Consider the following 19,717-nt stretch of genomic DNA (forward strand, 5'->3'; position numbering starts at 1 on the left):
ATATTTTGCATATAGTAACTGATTTGAAATGAAGTAAAAGCTAGATAGAAAATGACAGCTGAGTTACCATGGCCCATTTCCAAATTCTAATACAATGTGTGTAACTTCAGCCATTGCAGTCAATTGTAGAAAAGTCACAACTTCTAAAATCAACGGTTTCACTAAAGGAGCAAGGAAACAGTGAAGTGTGAGGACAGCAGCTCAGGCTTGAGTGTCTCAAGTGCCACAGGTACTGTAAAAAGCTTCAGCTGATCTCTAAAACAGCTTCTGGAGATCACTACTGCATAATTGCTAGCCTAATCAGATTTTTCTTAACTTGGACTGCTTTAAAAAAAGGGTGGGGGGGGCAGGTAATTGGAAGTAAAACAGAAACAATCCTCAAAGTTTCAGTGCCTGGGCCTTCAAAGTGATAGGACTGAAGAAATAATAAGGGGTACTGATGTCCTTTATTTTCTGGAAAGTGTTTTTAAATGTTTTAACAACACTTATTGACCTATTACTAGAGGAAAACCTCAAATGAAAATTCTTGAAGAGATTAGTCCCATTGCATAGGGCTCCCCACCATTAAGATTTATAGATGTATCTTCTAGTAGGTTCCAGTTCTCCAAAGTGGAGTGGGGCTACGGAAGGACAGCTTCACAGTCTCAACTGCCTCTGCCAAACTGCCTCAGTCCAAATACCACTTCAAGATCCCTTTGAAAAGAAATGTACTTGGCTTTAAGCAATCCTTTGAAACTGCCACACTGAAAATTAGATTTTAACCAAACTTTAAATCCTGGAGTTCACTCACTAGTCAGTGAAGCCAACTTGTCTTCCTCATGAAGAAACAACTCCAGTGAGACGCTCCCCATTTGCTCTTTCTGTAGCTGGCCCTGCAGGGCAGTCTGTTCTGTTCACATCCAACTGGTCTCACCTTAGAATCCTCAGGGCCTTCAGAATCATCCTTGAGGCAGAGCTTCTGAGCAAACACTTTTCAAAGCAAGGTCTATGGTAGTGTGTTGCTTGTACTTCTAGAAGGCCAAGTCTAACTGAACTGCCTGTATCAGTTTCCAAGATGAGAAGTGTTAACTGCAGAGTCTATGTCAGTGTGAAACACAAGAACAAGTAGCTATGGTGGTGTCAATGATCACTTTCCATCTTGTCACTGGGACCCCAAAGACCTTTACTCCCTTGGAAACAAAATGTCATAAGCTCATGTCCCTGGAAGCCTAAGTAGACAACAATTAGCCACCCAGTTAGAAAACAAAGCATCTTGTACAAGACCAGAGAGGGAAGATGGTAACACAAGGTGAGCTCACACAGAAAAACAGGATTCCTATTCAGCTTCCCCCACTGGCAAACACACTTCACATTTCACAGGTGCCAAGATGTTCCTGGAGACTTGACTGTGTGAATATATGCAATGGGCACAGGTACAAGAAAAAGTGATGACATGTAAGCAGCACCATCTGCCATAAAAGGTTCTCGGTCACAGCCTGAGAAGCAAAAGCACATACACAAAGATAACCACACAAGGATTTCTTCTTTCCTGGAGGAAATCCCTGCTATGAGAGGAATGGGGACCTTGACCAGAAGCTGATGGGTAAGAGCCAACAGGCCATATTCTTGCAGAGGACCTGGGCAAGGAAGGGACCACAGGAGTGATGTGACACAAACTCTCGTTAGTCACCAGGGGTCTCTGCCTCTCCTCTGACTTCAATAATGTGCCTCAAAGCTGATGGGTAGACCAGTTCTCAATAGCAGGACGCCAACTACACAGAACATGGCCCCAACAGATATGCATACATGTGCTCAGGAGTACCACTTGTGGCTGGCTCAGGTCTGTTTTATCACAATTTTCTGGGAACAAATTAAAAAGCAGTAATACCAAGAGTTCTCCCTACTTAGTGGGAAAAACAGCTTTAAAAAAAAGTATAAAATTTTCAAGGTTGCAAGAAACCATCTACATACCAGTGGCAATTGTGTAAGAAGCCTCAGAGATCATAGTGGGTGAACCAGGGAGCATCTTCTGAAAAAGTTGGGGGACTCACATAAGAGTGGGAGAAAGCTGTGGTGATGTGAGCCAACTAAGGGGGACCCAGTGGCAGTGGGAGTAAGCTGCGATGAGGTGAGCATATTAGGAGGCTTCATGAGGGTGGGAGTGAGCTGCCGTGAGGTGAGTGCACTTGGGGTTACTCACATAAGGGTGGAAGTGAGCTGTAGTGAGCTGAGTATACTTGGGAGATTCTGTGGGGACTGGAGTGAGCTGCCGTGAGGTGTGCATACTCCAGGCCTGCACAGCCTCCCAGAGCAGATCTACAAAGACAGCCACACAAGAAAACTTTCCTCTTTCCTGAAGAAAATCCCTGCCATGAGTTATCACCAGCTGGACTGCCCACCCAGACCAGCCAGCTGAACAGAACTCTACTGTCACAGTGCCCATGAGACCCCACCAGAGGTAGTGAAGTGGTTGCAAAGGTTTGCTTTGGGTGAGAGAGTCGACTAAGGTGTGACCTCTACCAAGTTCCAACATATAGCTGCAGACCTTCCTCAAGAGGACAGTGCTAACTCACCCTGGCCAGAATGGCTGGTCGACCAGGCCCCAGAAAGCCTGCTGGCTCTTCATCACTTGCACAGTGGTGATGGCCTCATGGCACCTTGGTTCTGCCTGTCTCCTGGGCTGTCTACCTCTGAGAGCATTCTCACTGACAACTGGGGACTAGTGACTACTCCAGTCACTTCTGCTGACCTGTGGGTTCCAATTTCCAAGGCCCATCCATAGGTACTTCTGTGCCTGGTGAGGAAGTATGTATAGGCACAGGGTGCTGGCTCACTCTCCATTCAGCATTTTTGTGTTTTCCACCACCCAGTTGGGACAGAGCTTTCTCCTCTCCACCTCACTCATTCAGGGGCCTCCCTTGGCATGATGGGCTCCAGGCCATTCAGCTGGGATCTGAATGAGGCAATGGATGTTCTATCATCCTGTTTTCCACCAAGTCATTCCAGTTAACAGGCTGCTTCACTTGATTTTGCCGCTGAAGTTTTCAGCAGAGCTGAATGTAGTCACCATGTTCCTCCCATTAGGGCTTCACCTTCCTGCCCATCATCCCACCCCACTGAGGCTTTCCTCTGCTGTGGCCACCAGCCCTTGGGAAACCAAGAGGCCTCTCCCGATCCTGGGGCCACTTCACCAGGGAGACAAAGGAGATGTTACTGTCCTTCCAGATGCCTTCAGAGAGCCAGGCTCCCCGCTCTGCTCAAGTCCAATTTGCAAGCTGCCTAGAACCACGTGGGAACCACGGCTGCCACCTTGCTTCATTCCCACCTATGACACCAGAAGTCTACACAGCTCAGAGAACTGCTTGGTCATGCCAACACTTTTCTTCCCCATGCCCTGAATCACAGGTCTTGGTCACAGTGGCTGGGCCTGACCTCATATTTTGTATAAAAAACTAGGGACATAGTCAAACCTGAGCATGGGGTGGCTGGTCCCAGGAGACTCCTGCATATAGTACAGCTTCAGCAGCTCAGCCAGGTACTGGACCACCTTGACATCTTCATTCACTAGACCCAGATTCAGCTTCAAGAAGCTTGCCTGCCGGCTGGCAACCAACTCCTCTGTCTCCTTGTCATGGGCAGGCAGGTGCAGGTGGTGGCAGAAGGTATAGAGGAAAGCCTTGGAACACAGCTGGGTAAGCATGCTCTGGATGTGCAAGTAGTAGGTGCTGCCCCGTTTGATTTGGGTACGGTGGTCTGCCAGCCGGGGCACGAGTGTGCCTCTGTAGAGAGGGCAGCGCAGAGTTTTGTTGTCCAGGTCCAAGATGCTCGTGTAGCGGCTGTAGCGGCTCAGAGCGTGGAGTGTGCCAGCACTGGCAGGGGACACCACTCTGCAACACACAGGCCAAGGAAGATGAAGGCAGATGCTTGGGTGTGGGGCTTCCTGTATCTAGGCAAGCTCCCACTGGCCAACACTTACTGGCTCATTCTAGAAGGCAATTCTGGTCAACATGATCTTCAAAGAGCTTCTTACCACCCTCATAACCAAGTTTAAGTGCCTTCTCATGGCCCACAAGGCCCTGTACAACCTGCTTCCTGCTGATCTCTGAGGCTTCCTCTGTTACTTCCCCAGTGATTCTCCCTTCTAGCCATGCCAAGCTTTTGGTGGAGCCTCAAAATTGTGGGCATATTTGCTCTGCCTGGAATACCCTTCCCTCCTTTTCGTACTTGGCTATGCCAATTTAAACCTTTTAAAGACCTTCCCTCTTCCTCTCCTTTCTCATTATGTGACCTTCGTCAAGTTCCTAAAGCTTTCTGAGCCTCATCTGTAAGACAGAGATAATAGATCCTACCTACCTCATGGGGTCATTGTGGAGACAAAATGAGTTGTGTTCAAGAGAGGGCCTGGCCTTTAGCATCACCAGCCTGGCATTGACCAGTGTGGTGACAGCTACCTGTCTTCTTGGAGTTTCTGCAGACCCAGGACTGTCCCTGATTTGACCTCCTGCCCCTGCTCCCCAGCACATCAGAGGCAGACATGTAAGGTTTGCTCAGTGAGGGGAGGAAGTCAGAGTGATCCGTCTTAGTAAGCAGGTCCTTAAAACCCTCCTCTATATCAGTATTCCCAAAGGAGCCGGGATTACTCTGCAGAGTCAGGCAAATGGCTGGCTGACCATAGATTTCAGACTGACATACCTCTAGAATTTAGGGCTTGTGTGAGACCTAAGGTGGTATGTAAAAAGGACTGACAGTCACTCGGGACCAAGGTAATCTCATATTTTTTCTTTCCTAAATATTGTTATTTTGTGTAGTTAATCATTTACTGAGCATCTACTATATTCCAGCAGTGACCTAGGGACTGAGCACGCAAGAAGAACAAGCATGGTGTGTCTGGGAAGAAAAAACATGCACACAAGTACTCTGAGTGAAGAGGAATGTGGTCTTCGTCTCCATAGGAGAGGCCTGGGGCCAGAAGGTCCAGGAGGAGTGGCCTCGGAGCTGGGCCTTGAAAGAAAGGTGGGCCCTGGGAATTGTAGAAGACATCCATCCAGACCACAGCAAGAGCAAGTCACAGAGATGAGAAAGCAGAGAGCTACATGGGCCATGTGTTCAGAGAACTGTAAGAACAGTAGGCTGTAGCCGGCATCCCAAGGGCGATGGGATCAGGCTTGCAGGCAGCTCATTGGCTCCAAAGGGAGGCAGGCTTTTCCCACACATTCTCAGTGCATTCAGTCCACTCCCTGAGGTACCCTTACCTCCCCCAAGGGGCCTGGGCCACATCCAAATACCTCTTTGAGCTTGGCACGTCCAGCCCACCTGGGTGCTGCTGCAGCAGCACAATCAAGGCTTTACTTCATCTTCCTGCCCCTCCATTCCAACCACCTGTCCAACCGTAACACACTGGCCTCACACTGGCCTCTCCCAGGGGAGCTCTGATAACCCTATCAACTCCTACCTATGGCTGCACCACTTGAGAAGACGATGCTCCTTCTAACTTTTCTTCCATTTCTGGTTCCCTCAAAGCTCCTCATCAGGAGGCCAGATGACATGGGAAGAGGCAAGCCCCAGGCCTGTCCCTTGGCTGCACAGCACAGGCACCCAAGAGCCTCACACTTCATCTCCCATACCTGTTTAGATTCATTATGGCCCATCCCAAAGTTAGGATGGCAACCAACTCCTCTATACAGATGACACTGAAGCCCTGAGAGGAGACAAGCCTTGTCCAAAGTCACCTAGCTAGTAAGTGGCTGAGCTAGGACTCAACCCAGGGCCTCTGACCCACATTAGCACATTTCCCACCAGAACTGAGCTGTTTTCAAACAGTCCAGGGCTTATTACTGCTGCTTAGTAAGCAATAAAATAATCTCTGGTTTTGACTTAAAATAATGGGAGACTGACTTGATTGTTTATCCATCTCTTGTACCTACTTTGTCGGCAGAGGGCCTACTTTAGTGGGAAAAAAAATCAAGAGGCAACGAGACTGGCAGTTCTGGGGTAGGAGTCCATAAAAACCGTTCATTATCTGAGTTGGTTTTAGCTGGAGTCAAAGCAACTGAGGGGGAAGGGACTCTGCTGAGTCAACAATTCTGATTCCAGATTGACCTAGCACATGGGACCAAGCCCCTCTACAGCTGAGCACCCATGAACGGGAAGTTCATGACCACACGAAGGCACCTCTTTTATTCATGCCCTTTAATAATGAACCTCAGATGGGCCTCAATCTGCCTCCCTATTTCAATGCTGGATCTGAGGAGGGGTGATTCACCATCTATCCACAGCTCTGAGCATTTCTAAGGGCTGTATACATATCCTAGATGTGCCTGCCTCCAGCTCTGTATGGGGGCTACCATGAAGCCCCAGACAGGTTCAACAAGCTTTGTTGAGTGAGTGAGATAACTGGTCCAAATTCACACAGCTAGTAGTGTTAACACCAGGACCTCAACTCAGAATAGCCAATGTCTTCCTCTAACAACCATGGACCACAACTCCATGGGTTTTCATTTCATGAAACCTTCACATCCTGCCTACTGTTCACTTCCCAGGATTTTTTTTTCAGGTGAATTGAAGCAAATTCAGTCCCTACTCCACTTCTAGACCCTCAGTTGACCCTCCATTGACAGGTTCCCTAGGGAACACGGCCTCCAATCCTCATCTACCATTCCTCATGCCTAAGCAGGACTCCCTGGAGGTGATGTTCCCAATTCCCAGCAGGTGTGAACAGGAGAGCTTCAAGGGAAAAGTAATTATTCACTTCCTACTTGGGATTCTTGGCAAGATCTCAACTATCACTTCTGACAGGCCTCTCGCTTTTGTAGAGGGCTGCTTTGAGGCTCTGAAGTCTGCAGTGAGGGCCACCCTGGCCTGCCCTCCTTGCAGTCTGTCTGTGCCCCTGCTAGAATATCAGAGGAGTGCTCACACTGATCAGGCAATGATCATATGTGATAGGCCCTCCGACCTCTGCTATCATGAGGCAGGTCTTGTTGCTCCCTCTGCAGGTGGAAACAACCTCAGAGAAGTCAAGCTGACAGTGGTGACAGCTTGAGTTAGAACTGACCACGAAGGCCATGTTCACCCTGTCATGGGAGGCACCATGGCTGCTGACTCACCTTAAAATTCTGGCACTGGGCACAGTGTCCGGCACACAGCCCTCAATAAATATTTGGCAAATGATCACTCAGTGATCCAGCCCTCTCATTTTCTCAGGAGAAACAAAGCCTCAAATGGAGGAGTGATTTGCCCAAGTGCCTACTGTGGATGGACAGTGGTAGGGACTCAGACCACCTCACACCTCCTCTCCACACCAGGGTGCCAAATATACTGCCCAGCTGCCAGCTTCCCTCTCCTGCACCCACAGAGATATTATTAGTTGACCAGGATTTCCAGTGCACCCCAACCTAAGCGTCAGAATCATTCTCAACACAGCACTCCAGTCAAATACCCAGGAGAGTAGAGCTGGCATAAGGGATGAACTCTTTTGCCATTCTGGCACATTCTAAGGAGGGAAGTTCAGGGAAAACCTCTGGAAAGAGCAAGACCATCCTGAGCCTGGTCCTCGATAAACCAGGTTATCAATAGATTAATGTGTTTCAGATTCTCCACCTTTTGAGGTAAAGTCAAAGGTCAAGAGTTGGGGTGAGGGGATTGAGCTGGAGAAGGTATGTGTGTGTATATGTGTGTATGTAAGGGATACCAACCCATCATTCCACCAAGAACAGTAGCAAAACCCAATCCCTGAAAAGCCCTTCCCTTCCTGGGACAGCATGGTTAAACCCAAGCAAAGAAGAGGGTAAGGATCCCAGGAGGAAGGACAAAGCCTGAAAGAGCACTCAGAACAGTCATCTAATCTACTGAGCCCCAGATTCAGCATCTGTAAGCAAGGACTTTACGGTTTCCTACAATGCCCAAGGGATGAGCTTGTCTAGGTGTCTCAGGCATGTCGCAACAAGTCTCTATGTTGTCACTCTTAACCCCAAGGGCAAGCCTTCCAGGTCATTCAAACCAAAGACTCCAAACCTGTCTTTTCCCTCCGTCTTGTCATTAAATTACTCCCTTTGTTTTCTTAGAACACACAAAGCACCCACTGTTGGAACTCTCATCTTACTGGCAAGACTCTGGTAACCTGTCTGCTTTGTCTCCTAAACTACAAATTCTTCCAGAGCAATGGCCCTGCTCAGGTACCTCCAGCTGGTACCCCAGCAACTGCCAGCATGGCATGGAGGTGGCACTTGCTTGAATCCCACCACCACAACCCTGGGAAAAGCCTAATGAAGCAAGGGTTAGAGTAATCAAGTTAGGTGATTTCTGTAAGGGGTGAACCCAAGGAGACTCGGGATGGTTACCTCATTGGTATCAGGGAATCAAATAAAGGAGAAGTCGGAAAATTAGAATGGTGGCTGACTGCACTGTGGAAGAAATTCCTTTTGCCCTCCTACGTGGTATGGGAAGCACATACTGTCTTGTATCAGCAGGGACTCAGACGATCACCTTTGTCAAAGTGGTGCGCAGAGAAGGGAATGAGGAAACTTAACACAGTGCATTTCCTAAGGGAAAGAGTCCCTTGAGTCAAACAACTTGTCAAGCAGTATTTGGAAAAACAAAAGGAATCTACTAAAGCACAAGTGAGTAACAGGGGGAAATGAAATAGAAAGCATTCAAAGAGAGGGAGAACTTGGCTTTTGCATTTCCTTATTAAGACAGTCTTCAAGGGCAAACAGAACAGTGGAGTGAAAGCCACTGGAGCCCTCTGATGTTCCTCTCATTAGTGATGGCTTCCCTCTCCTATCACCACCACAGCCCTTTTTTAGAAGCAGATCTCTCCTCAGTCATTTACACCGTGGTGTGAATTTGAGAATCAACAAGATCCTGAGATCTGTAAGTCCAGTCTTTCCCAAACCCTGCCGTATACCAAAGTCCATGTCTTACCCCAGGCTAACCAAATCGGAATCTCTGGAGGTGGGGCCCAGGAATTGAGATTTTAAAAATTCTCTCAAACAATTCTGACATAGCAAGGTACGGATCAGTTAGCAACCACTTAGGAGCTACAACCCCCTCGTGTGACAAATAAGCAAAAAGAAGGCCAATGAAGGGGAATAAGTTGCCAAAAGTAACAGTGAGTTGGTGCTGGGCCCAGTCTGAAAGCCATGCCTCCTGATTCTGAGTCCACCACACCAATTTGTTAACCTCACCCAAGGCTATGTACATTTGAAGCCCCGTCTCCAACCAGACAGGCCCTTCCCCACCATCTGTAACCAATTACCTCTGCAGGCCAATGAGCTTCCACTTCTGAAAATCCATAATGTGCAAAGGGGAGGAGACCCAGTGCTTCACGGGTTTGGCACAGCGACTGTAGTTGGGGACGAAGATGGACAATGCTGTCACAAGCTTCCTGACTATGGCCTCGTCCTCCCCCAGAACCACGAGTGTCCTCCCGCTGAGCAGGGAATAGATGGCTGGGTGGGCAAAAGGGTACTGGCGGATGAATTTTAAGGCATTCTGGCCAGCCCTCTTTTTATGCCTCTCGGAAGAGGGGCCGGCAGGATAAGCAGAAGAGGGAGTCCTGTCTGAGCTGGTGGAGGCTACACTGCTCACAAAGCTGGTGGTGTCTGAGTAGTTGTCCAGACTGGTCCTACTGACGTCCCGGCTAGCCAGCAGGTGCCTAGGGTCCAGCTCATAAACAGGGAAGCCTTCAGAAACGTTGTCTTGGGAAGAAGGGTTGACGTTTTCTACTGCAAAATCCACATGGAACTCCTGGTCCTTCTGCTTGTAGCGCTGAGGGGGTATGCTCACTACCCCATCTTCGTCAGAGTGTGTGTGGATTGGACTGGAGAGCGGCACCCGCAGACTGTCACTCTCCTTACCAATGCAGCAGGAGTCTGTCTGTGATAAGGTGTTTTCTAAACTGCCCTCTTCTGCTTCACCTAGCTCTGGTGGGCTGATGCTTGCTTGAAAGTGGATGGCTCCCTCACTATCATCTGCATATGATTCTTCTTCATTAATGGCACTTGGGTAGCTGGCCTTAAAGTCATCAGGGATGAGTGCCTCAGAGGGGCAGGTGCTGAGGACTTCAATACTGTCCTCACTGATGGTCCTGTGGCTGACCGCTTTGCTCCGGACCACCTGGGGGCTCAAAGACACCGTGAGGCTGGCCTGGCTATCAGACTTAGACAGCAAAGAGGTGGACTTTTCTGTGCCTAGAACCTCAATGCTTTCACCACTGCTGATACTCCCTTTCATATCCATGTCCAGGTAGTCCAAGTTTTCCTGGGGCTCAAAACTGCTCAATTCTGTCACCTCCACTTCCTTATACTCCTCATCTCCAAGTTCCTGATCCATCTTGATCAGCACAGACTCCACACTGGACTTGTAAGAGCCAACGCTAATTAACACTTGAGGAATCGGACATTCTTCTAGAGACCTGGAAGGTGGCCTGTGTTGACTGGGCTTAGGACGTACACTTTCTTGTTTTTCTACCACCCTATCATCAACCTCCACAAAGTCTTCAAAGAGAAAGTTCGTTATGTGCTGTTGCTTCAGTAGTGCTCTGTCAATCTGGCTGGTAAGGAGATAGCACAGGTCCCCTCTGAACATGTGCTCAATGTGGCTGAGCTGAGCCAGGGTCTGGGTGAAATACTCAGTGTCACAGAGCTCTTCCAAGGTCTTCAACTTCTTGTCAAAACACTTGGTGGACTTTGCTTTGATGAGTTTTGGGGTGTAGGTGGGTCTGCAGGTGTAAAGGTCTGTGTTGGTATACTCATCAGGGTTAGAGGTAGTGACTGCCTGGTCAGGCTGATCCTGGGTGTGCTCCATCTCCCCAGAACACAAATCGAACCCCTTCAACTTCCGATGAGGGTATGAGCGGATCTGCTTCAGCAGGTCTTGGTGTTCAATGATGGATTTCTCTACACTAGCCAGTTCATTGGCTTTCTCAATTGCCTGAGATGAGTAAAAGCCTTTGTCATTGGCTTTCTTCTGGATCTCTGTTTCAGTGTGCAGCACTGTCCTGGTGTAATCCAAGTCTTTCAGTTTTTTTTCAAGTTCTCCAGCAAAGGCCTTCCTGTTGCCTGTCTTCAAGCACTCAGAAGCTTTGGAAAACTCAGCTGAAAGCTCCTGGAACTGCTGCATAATTTTGTGCTGGTCGGCTGAGATATAAGCCATGCAAAATGGCCTCACGAAGCCACGGGCCTCCAGGTCGTACAGGGTAAGGTGGTGCACATATGCAAAGGCTCCCTCTTTGGAATCTCCCAGCACCACCTTGGAGTCCTCCACGAAGTTCAGCTTGGGGTAAGCAGAGCCAGGGGGATGGCCCACAAAGGAAGCCTGGTAATCCACAGACATGATCCGCAAGGAGAAGTAATTGAGATCAAAAGTACCGAAAACTTTGGTGTCATTGGGGATAGTCAGCAAGGGCTGGGGTCCCACTTGCTCTGAGAACTCGGAAATAAGGATGAAGTCCCGAGAGAACTTGGCTCCGGACAGTTTGGACCACGGGTTAGCTCCCTGGCTTGCGAAGGGGAAGAGTGGCACCGAGTACTCCTCCGGCAGAGCTGGCTCATTGTAAGGCTCCTCCTCGTACTCGTCCTCTTTGGTGAAGGCCACCACGTCAGGGGCGCTGATCATATTTACAGATATATGGAGAGAACATTTGAGAAGAAATGGCAAAGAATGGTGGGGTAATCAAGGAGGGGAAGCCAAGCCTCGGGAAGAGGAAGCAAATTCCTTGCAGTCTTCTTTGCGCTCTCAGGGGTAGAAGGCTGCCACTCACAATCCAGAGAACTCGAACTCCTGCAGCCCCTCAAAGGTGTAGCTCTGCCAAGATCCTCTGAGGCCTCATGAACTCCGCAGGTCCAGAAGATCGGGGAGGCCCTATGCCCTCCTCCTTCTCCTTCGGCGAGCGCTGCCAACGCAGAAGACTGCAGCGAGGTCACCAGGACTCCCCTGAACACACCGTGACAGCAACAGCCCCGGTCCTGAACGGATGCCTAACACCACGCTACGGGCCGCTGCAGGGATCAGCCAAGCATTGCCGTCCCTACGACCCGAGGGCGGAAACCGTCGCGACTCCTTGGACGCCACAAACCGGGGGCAGCTACGGCAGCGCCGCCATCTTGGCATCACATGACTCGCAGTGTCGGCGCCGCGTGACGCGAAAGCGTCTGCGTTGACTTCCCAGCAGGAAAGAACAGGATTGTGAATAGGAAGAGGTTTGGGCGGGACTGTCGAGAAGCCTCTCCCAAGGACGAATCGAATAACCAACCCACAGTCGGGAAGGAAAGGAAGTGAGGCCTCGGAGCGGAAACGTGCTGGGCGAGGGATCTGCGTACGCGAGGCAGTGTGGGAGTTGTAGTTCGCGGTCCCGTGGACTCGCTCCTGGCGGAACGTGAGGCAGCTGTGGCGGGACACCCAAGTGCGGGATTCTGTGCAGAGGCTGCGGCGGTGAGCAGGAGACCCTGCTGTTGCGGTTCCGAAGCCTGGCGGGCTGGTGGGACGAGACGGGAAGGCGGGCGGCGTCACCGGCAGCTCCTGGAAGCTCTGGTTCTCTTAGGGTGACCGTCGGGTGGCCCTCACCTCTGGCTTCCCCAGCATGCGCGGGCAGCCAGGTAGCGGCTGCGGGCGTGGGGCCTAGGGATGATCTTACCGGTCTCTCGCTGCTTGCTCCGGTGGCTGCATCGTCCTGGAGGCCGGACCTTTTCCTCCTCCGCCATGGAGGTGGCCTTCCGAGGCGTGCGGAAAGTCCTCTGTGTGGCCGAGAAAAACGACGCGGCCAAGGGAATCGCCGATCTGCTGTCCAACGGTCGCATGAGGCGGGTAAGGAGACGCATTTCCGATCAGCTCTGCTTGATGAGGGAGGCCCACCGAGCGGGACAGCGTTGTGTGCGCCGGAAATACTGATGAAAACTTCTCCCGCTTCTGGGTCTTTACTGTCTCTCCCGTACCATTGCAGTGGCTTCCTGCTTTTTCTTCGGACTGATGAGCATTTTAAAATGTAGTTTTCATTTACTTGAAAACTTTGGATCCTCAATGACCGCAGGAACGGTTGCCTAACTTGTCTTAATTTTTGGAACCACCTGGGGCACTGGCTATTCTGTGGTCCTGGGGTGAGACTGAGGAAATATGTATTTTAACATTTTTCCATCATGTTTGCAAAACTTGGTTAAGTTGGGAACCACTGACCAAACTCCCTTAACTTGACATTCAAGTCCTAACATCATTCCCAGCTAACTTAGCCTCCCTGTCTTCTGCCACACTCCATGTGTTCTGCAGCCCCACTGACTTTACAGTCTGTAAGGGCATACTGACAGATCAACGCTGTGTAAGGTTTGGGGATTAGAGGCGATGTCAGCCCTTCTTTTAACTCCTACAAACCAATTCGGAGAGACAGGCAAGTAAGAGATATGATGTATTCTAGACACACCAGGCGTGGAAAGGGGAAGGTGAGGAAAGGTTTCAGAAATGAGGTGACAACGGAGGCTTTAAGAGCTGTTTGGGAAAATCTCTCAAAGAACAAAAGTGGATCCTGAAGTGGTTTTTTGAAGAACATTTCCAAGAGCATGGGATGGAAGTTCCTGCTCAACTTCCAGGATCCTTAGACCTCTGTTTCCAGAATGTAACTAGTGGGAGCAGGAGCCAAGATTGTGTGGTTGCTAGCTAAGAGTTTCACTTCTTTCCAGTGCAGAGAGTCCTGGTGACCAGCCCCAAGGTTTGCCTACGTCTAGCGCTCTGGGCTTCTTTATAATGGCCCATCTACACCTAACTAACTTAGTTCTGTATCCTTCAGGGCTCTGTTTAAATGTCTCTTCTTCAAGGAACCTTTTCCTCACATTCTTGCCCTAACTGGGTCAGGAATACTTTATGATATGCTGCCATGGTACCCTATTCTATTGAGAAGGCACCTACCAATTACAGTTAAATAATGACTGTGCAGTTATTCATTTGATGTCCCTCACCACCAATCCTTGAACTCGAAGCTCCAAAGGAAAGGGACTATGTCTTTTGTTTATTGTGGTATTCCTAGTGCCTAATATAATGTTTGGAATATAGGGGACTTTCACTAAATGTTTGTTGGAGGAATGAATGATCTGAGTCTTGAAAGTTTTACCAGGAAGTGGAAACAGTATGTATGAAGAACAAGCCAGTGGCTTGAAACGGCTTGGCATGTTCAAAAACTGAGAAGTTAGGAATGTGAGAAGATGGGAAGAGGAAACAGTGAGTTAAGCAAAAGAGACAGTTGAAGGCAGATCATAAGGGTATTAGAGAGCAATTTATTTTATGCACAGGTGTTAAAAGTACACATAAAATTTGCTATTTAAACTATTTTGAAGTATACAATTTAGTAGCATTTAGTATATTTACATTGTTGTGCAACCACTACCTCTGTCTAGTTCCAGATCTTTATCACACCAAAAGGAAACCCCATAGCCATTAACCAAATACTCCCTCTTTCTCACTTCTGCCTGCCCCTGGCAACCACTAATGTGCTTTTCTGTCCCCAAGAATTTACTTATTCTGCATATTTCATATAAAAAGAATCATATAATACATGGTCTTTTGTGTCAGGCTTTTATGTAACATGATATTTTTGAAATCCATCCATGGCGTAGCATGTATTAGTGCTTTATTCCTTTTTATGGATGAACAACATCCCATTGTATAGATCACATTTTATTTATTCATTCATTAGTTGGTAAACATTCGAGTTGGTTCCACCTTCGGCTATTGTGAATAGAGCTGCTATAAACATTCATGTACAGGTTTTTGTATGAATACCTGTTTTCAGTTCTTTGGGGTAAATTCCTAGAAGTGTAATTGCTGGGTCGTAAGTTAACTCTTATGTTCTACTTTTTGAAGAACTGCCAAACTGTTTTCCACAGTGGCTGAAACATATTACATCCTCACCAGCAATGTTTCCAATTTCTCTACATCCTTACCAACTCTTGTTATTTTTTCATATTTTTGATTATCATCATCCTAGTGGGTGTGAAATATCTTGTTTTGATTTTTTTTCCCCAAATTACTAATGATGCTGAGCTTATTCATGTTCTTATTGGCCAGTGTGTATCTTCTTTGGAGAAATGTCTCTCTGTGTCTTTTGCTCGTTTTTGAATTGAGTCGTTTGTCTTTTTGTTGTTGAATTGTAAGAGTTCAGGATACTAGATCCTTGTTAGATATATGATTTGCAAATATTTTATCCCATTCCATGGGTTGTCTTTTCACTTTCTTGATGACGTTCTTTGATGCATAAAAGGTTTTCATTTTGATGAAGTCCAGTTTATCTTTTATTCTTTTGTGGATTATGCTTTTATTGTCATATCTAAGAAATCACTGCCAAATGCAAGGTCATGAAGATTTGCTCCTATGTTTTCTTCTAAGAGTTTTAGCTCTTATGTATAGGTCATTGATCCATTTTGAATTAATTTTTCTACAGAGTGTAAAGTAAGACTCCAACTTCATTCTTTTACACGTGGATATCCAGTTTTTCCCAGCATCATTTGTTGAAAAGGCTGTCCTTTTCCCCTTGGATGGTCTCAGCACCCTTGTCAAAAATCAGTTGACTGTAGATGTTTGGGTTTATCCCATTCCATGAACTCTCAATTCTATTCCATTGTTCTGTATATTTGTTCCTATGCCAGTACCACACAGTTTTGATTATCATAGCTTGGTAAGAAGTTTTGAAATTGGGCAGTGTGAGTCTTCCAACTTTGTTCTTCTCTTTCAAGATTATCTTCGCTATTTGGGGCCTCTTGCAAGTCTATATGAATTTTACTGTCACCTTTTCCATTTCTTCAAAAAGACTATTGGGATTTTCATAAGGATTGCATTGAATCTGTAGATCACTTTGGGAAGTATTACCATCTTAATATTGTCTTCCCATCTGAACATGGGTCATCTTTCCATTTTTTTAGGTCTTTAATTAATTTTTAGGTGTTTTCATTGTGCTTTTGGATGCTGTTATAAATGGAATTGTTTTCTTAATTGTTTTCAGATTGTTCATTACTACCGGTTTTTGTGTGTTGATCTTATATAATATATACTGTAACTTTGCTGTATTTGTTTATTAGTACTAATTGTTTATGACTTCTTTAGGATTTCTATCTATAAGATCATGTTGTCTGTGACTAGAGATAGTCCTACTTCTTCCTTTCTGATTTGGATGTTTTTCCTTCTTTTTCTTGCCTAATTGCTCTGGCTGGAATCTAATAATCTTGGATAGCAGTGACGAAAATGAATATCCTTGTCTTGTTCCTGATCTTAAAGCTTTCAGTTTTCTACCATTGAGTATGATGTTAGCTGTGGGGTTTTTGTAAATGCCTTTTATCAAAAAGGGTGTTGAATTTTTATTAAATACTTTTTCTGCATCAATTGAATTGAGCAATGTAGATTTTAAGTGCAGGAGTACTGGGGTCCTATTTGTGTTTTATAAAATCTCTCTTGCAGCAGAAAATTTGAAGAGTGAAGAGCTAGAGTCAAGGAGGCATCTGTTGGAGTTCCCTGTGTGAGAGATCAGAGACCTGAACTCTAGAGACCCTTGGAACAGTTTGAGTAGGAGCAGAGGAAATGGGAAGGAAGAGAATGATAGAAACCATCAGAGTTTAAAAGATTAAAGTCCACCATGCTTTACAAACGTTGGTCCTTCCTGGAATGATAATTTTCTTCTTTTCTCCTGATGAGCTCTTCCTCTTTTAAAAGAGAAACAAAAAACAACCTAACTGTAACCTCTTTTGTAAAGTCTTTCCTAAGTGTCCTCTCCATCCAATTCATGCTGTTTCCAGATGCATTTTCATCTCTCTTGATAATAACAGTCCTCATGGATCAAGTTATCTAGTTGTTTTGTTCATCTCTCCCATGATGTGTCACATCCCTAAGAATAGTGACAGATCCTATTCATTCATTTATCCCTCAGAGCCTGCTACATGAAAGTCCCGTGGTAAATGTGCATATAGATTCTGATGGACGTGCTAAGGCATGCAGACACATACCTCAGAATTAAACAATGGTCTTTGCAGCTTTATGATAGCAAAGGAGTTGAAATAACAAGAATTAGTAATGGAAATAGAATAGTTAAATTTTATGTTCTTATGATAGATTATTAGACATCTATTATGGAAAAGACTTTTAAATGTATGATATAAACATATATGAAAGAAATTCGAGAACTTTTCTATGTACACAATTTTTACATGGTTTTATTTTTATATTCAGAAGGAGAAATCTTAAAAAAGAATCCTGCTGAAGATTTAATGGCAACAATGTGATCAATTTCTATTGCATGCATAAAGAAAATGGGACTTAGGGTTTTGGGGGGTTTTTTTTAATAGAATGGATAGCACTGCAAAAGAGATCACAGAAGCTACATTCTTGGTCTGTATACTAGGCTTTTTTCTTTCTCTAGGCTCCAAAATGCCACTGTAATTTGGAAACAGCCCAAAACACCTGAGCACCTCACCCAAGAGTGGGAATCACAGTTGTGCACTATCCTCAGATGGAAATTACAGGAAGGAAAGTTTGAAACATCAGGAAAAACTTTTTAAATCTTCATGACTATCCATTGATAGAGGAGGCTGCCAAGGAGAGCCCTGGACCTGAGGTTGCACACGTTATTAAACAAATCACTTACCTGGAGAGGATCAGAACGGTGGTTTTCAGATTGTGTTCCCAAGAGACCCAAGCGACAATGGATATGCATCTTGGGAGCCACTTGGGGCTGGACTGGGGAAGGATTGAGTTAGCAGGACACAGCAGGGTACCTCAGCCTTGTTATGTGTGGATATCCAGGGTCCATATAAGATTTTGTTTGGGAATGCCTCAATGCTTTCTTAAGGAGTAGGGAAAAAAAAGAGAAACCATTGATTAGACAATTTCTGTTCTCTATTACAGTAGTCTCCTCTTTTTGGAGGTTTTACTTTTCGTGGTCTCAGTTACCTGTGGTCAGCCGCAGTCTGAAAATATTAAATGGAAAATTCCAGAAATAAACAATTCATACGGTTTAAATTGCATGCCTTTCTGAGTAGTATGATGAAATTTCGCAGTGTCCCCCTCTATCCCACCTGGGACGTGAATCATCCCTTTATCCAGCATATCCACGCTGTGTAGGCTACCCACCCTTAGTAACCATCTCTCTTATCAGATATACTGTTGTGGTATCACAGTGCTTGTGTTCAAGTAACCCTTATTTGCTTAATAATGACCCCAAAGTGCAGTAGTAGTGATGCTGGCAGTTTAGGTATGCCAGAGAAGCCATAAAGTACTTCTTTTAAATGAAAAGGTACGTATGCATAGAAAACAGTATGTATAGAGTTCAGTCTTATCAGAGGTTTCAGGGATCCACTGGGGGTCTTGGAATGTATTCTCCAGGATAAGGGGGGACTACTGTACTAAAAGAGCTTATCTAGTCATTGGAGTTTATAGAGGGGGGTTTTCTTGGCAACATCAGAGCAGTGAACTCTATCAGATACTAAAATGAATTCCCTCTTTAAATTTGCCATTATCCCTCAAAGAACCACGTTCATTGTTCCACACAGAAAAATGGTATTTGTGATCTTTCTTGGCCCCAGTGTTTCCCCAGTTACCAGTTTGCCTTTCTCTTGTCTTCTGCACAATGTTGGTGTGAAACTCAAATTCATAACTACAGTTGCCCCTTGAACAACATGGTTTGAACTGCAGGGGTCCACACATGGGTGGATTTTTTTCAGTAAATATATACAGTACTATAAATATATTTTCCTTACAATTTTCTTAATTTTTCTCTAGTTTATATATATTACATGAAATATAGTATATAATACATGTAACATACAAAATACGTGTTAATCGACTGTTGTCAATAAGGCTTCTGGTCAACAGTAGTACGCTACTAGTAGTTAAATTTGGGGGGAGTCAAAAGTTATACGCAGATTTTTTACTGCTTGGGGGTTCAGTTCCCCAACCCTTGCATTGTTCAGAGCTCAACTGTACTTTTAACCCCTTTGTGAAGAAGGTGGGATCTACTTAGGGTTTTATTCATCTATAAGTGCAGCTGAAGAAGCGCTGTATAGACTGGATTCCAGTCATAAGGGACCTTAAAGATAACTTTATTCAAGAATAAATTGAGGTTCAGAAAAGTGAGTGACTTGTCCATGGTCACCAGTTTATTGGTACAGTCGTACAACCAGGAAGTGGTAGAAATGTGTGAGGAGGAAGGAGAAAATCAAGAAAGTTATGCCCTAATCCTGTCTCTGCTATTAATTTGTCATGCAACCTCAGACAAGTCTTTTTCTCATCTATAAAAAATGTTGTATTAGCTGATCTCAGGGTTACCTTCCAGCACAAAAACTCCATGGACTCTGTCAATATATGCTTATAACTGTTTTGAGGGACCACTTAATAAATGTTATTAGTAATTTAGCCTATTTTTTATAGGAAATACTGTTGCATTTTTAATATTCCCACTTAGCAGTGTTTTGCTTGATCTTTATGCTAAGGAATCTTTTTTATGTAATTTATGTTTTTTTTATTTTTGTTTTGTTTTATAGAGGGAAGGACTTTCTAAATTCAATAAGATCTATGAATTTGATTATCATCTATATGGTCAGGTAGGTGCTACAGTATTTGCATTATACAACTGAAGTGTGCTTTCAGATCCATATGCCATTTTGGTGTATATTTCTTGGGTTTTTTTGTTATGGCTAAAAAGAGCAGCTGTTTACTACAAGTACTCCCTAAATTGCTTATATTTTAGAATTATTTAATAAAGAAGAATTAGCTTGAC

At 45.7% G+C, this 19,717-nt stretch overlaps 2 protein-coding genes and 1 long non-coding RNA gene across 5 annotated transcripts in view; 2 read left to right on the top strand and 1 right to left on the bottom strand.

The window, feature by feature from the left end:
- Nucleotides 1-354: 354 nt before the first annotated feature.
- SMCR8 (Smith-Magenis syndrome chromosome region, candidate 8) lies at nt 355-12,075 on the bottom strand. The gene is made up of 2 exons (XM_011359057.2): nt 9,233-12,075; nt 355-3,866 (listed from the first exon to the last, which is right to left on the bottom strand). Exons 1-2 carry the CDS (start codon nt 11,590-11,592, stop codon nt 3,413-3,415), a joined length of 2,814 nt encoding a protein of 937 aa, XP_011357359.1. The 5' UTR covers nt 11,593-12,075; the 3' UTR covers nt 355-3,412.
- On the top strand, nt 3,879-5,862 carry LOC111738859. The gene is made up of 2 exons (XR_002780005.1): nt 3,879-4,742; nt 4,821-5,862. It is a non-coding gene; the product is annotated as an uncharacterized LOC111738859 (long non-coding RNA).
- Nucleotides 12,076-12,384: 309 nt separating the features above from the next.
- TOP3A (DNA topoisomerase III alpha) overlaps nt 12,385-19,717 on the top strand; it is a 28,411-nt gene continuing 21,078 nt past the window's right edge. Inside the window, exons 1-2 of one of the 3 annotated variants that reach the window (XM_011359054.2) lie at nt 12,385-12,780; nt 19,482-19,541. In XM_011359054.2, the coding sequence (XP_011357356.1) occupies nt 12,601-12,780; nt 19,482-19,541 (240 nt within the window). In that variant the 5' untranslated portion in view covers nt 12,385-12,600. Of the gene's footprint in view, nt 12,781-18,200; nt 18,236-19,481; nt 19,542-19,717 lie in introns of those variants that run through there. The other 2 variants (XM_023530002.1, XM_011359055.2) reach the window with 2 other exon arrangements.

The sequence above is a fragment of the Pteropus vampyrus genome, unplaced genomic scaffold (assembly GCF_000151845.1).
Source record: "Pteropus vampyrus isolate Shadow unplaced genomic scaffold, Pvam_2.0 Scaffold44, whole genome shotgun sequence".
In the NCBI taxonomy this organism is placed as follows: Eukaryota; Metazoa; Chordata; class Mammalia; order Chiroptera; family Pteropodidae; genus Pteropus; species Pteropus vampyrus.

Excerpts from the sequence above, each read along its gene's own strand:
- SMCR8 (XM_011359057.2), bottom strand. The coding sequence starts at position 11,592 with ATGATCAGCGCCCCTGACGTGGTGGCCTTCACCAAAGAGGACGAGTAC. Across the intron at positions 3,867-9,232 it reads AAGCTCATTGGCCTGCAGAG|AGTGGTGTCCCCTGCCAGTG; the intron begins GTAATTGGTTAC and ends TGTGTGTTGCAG.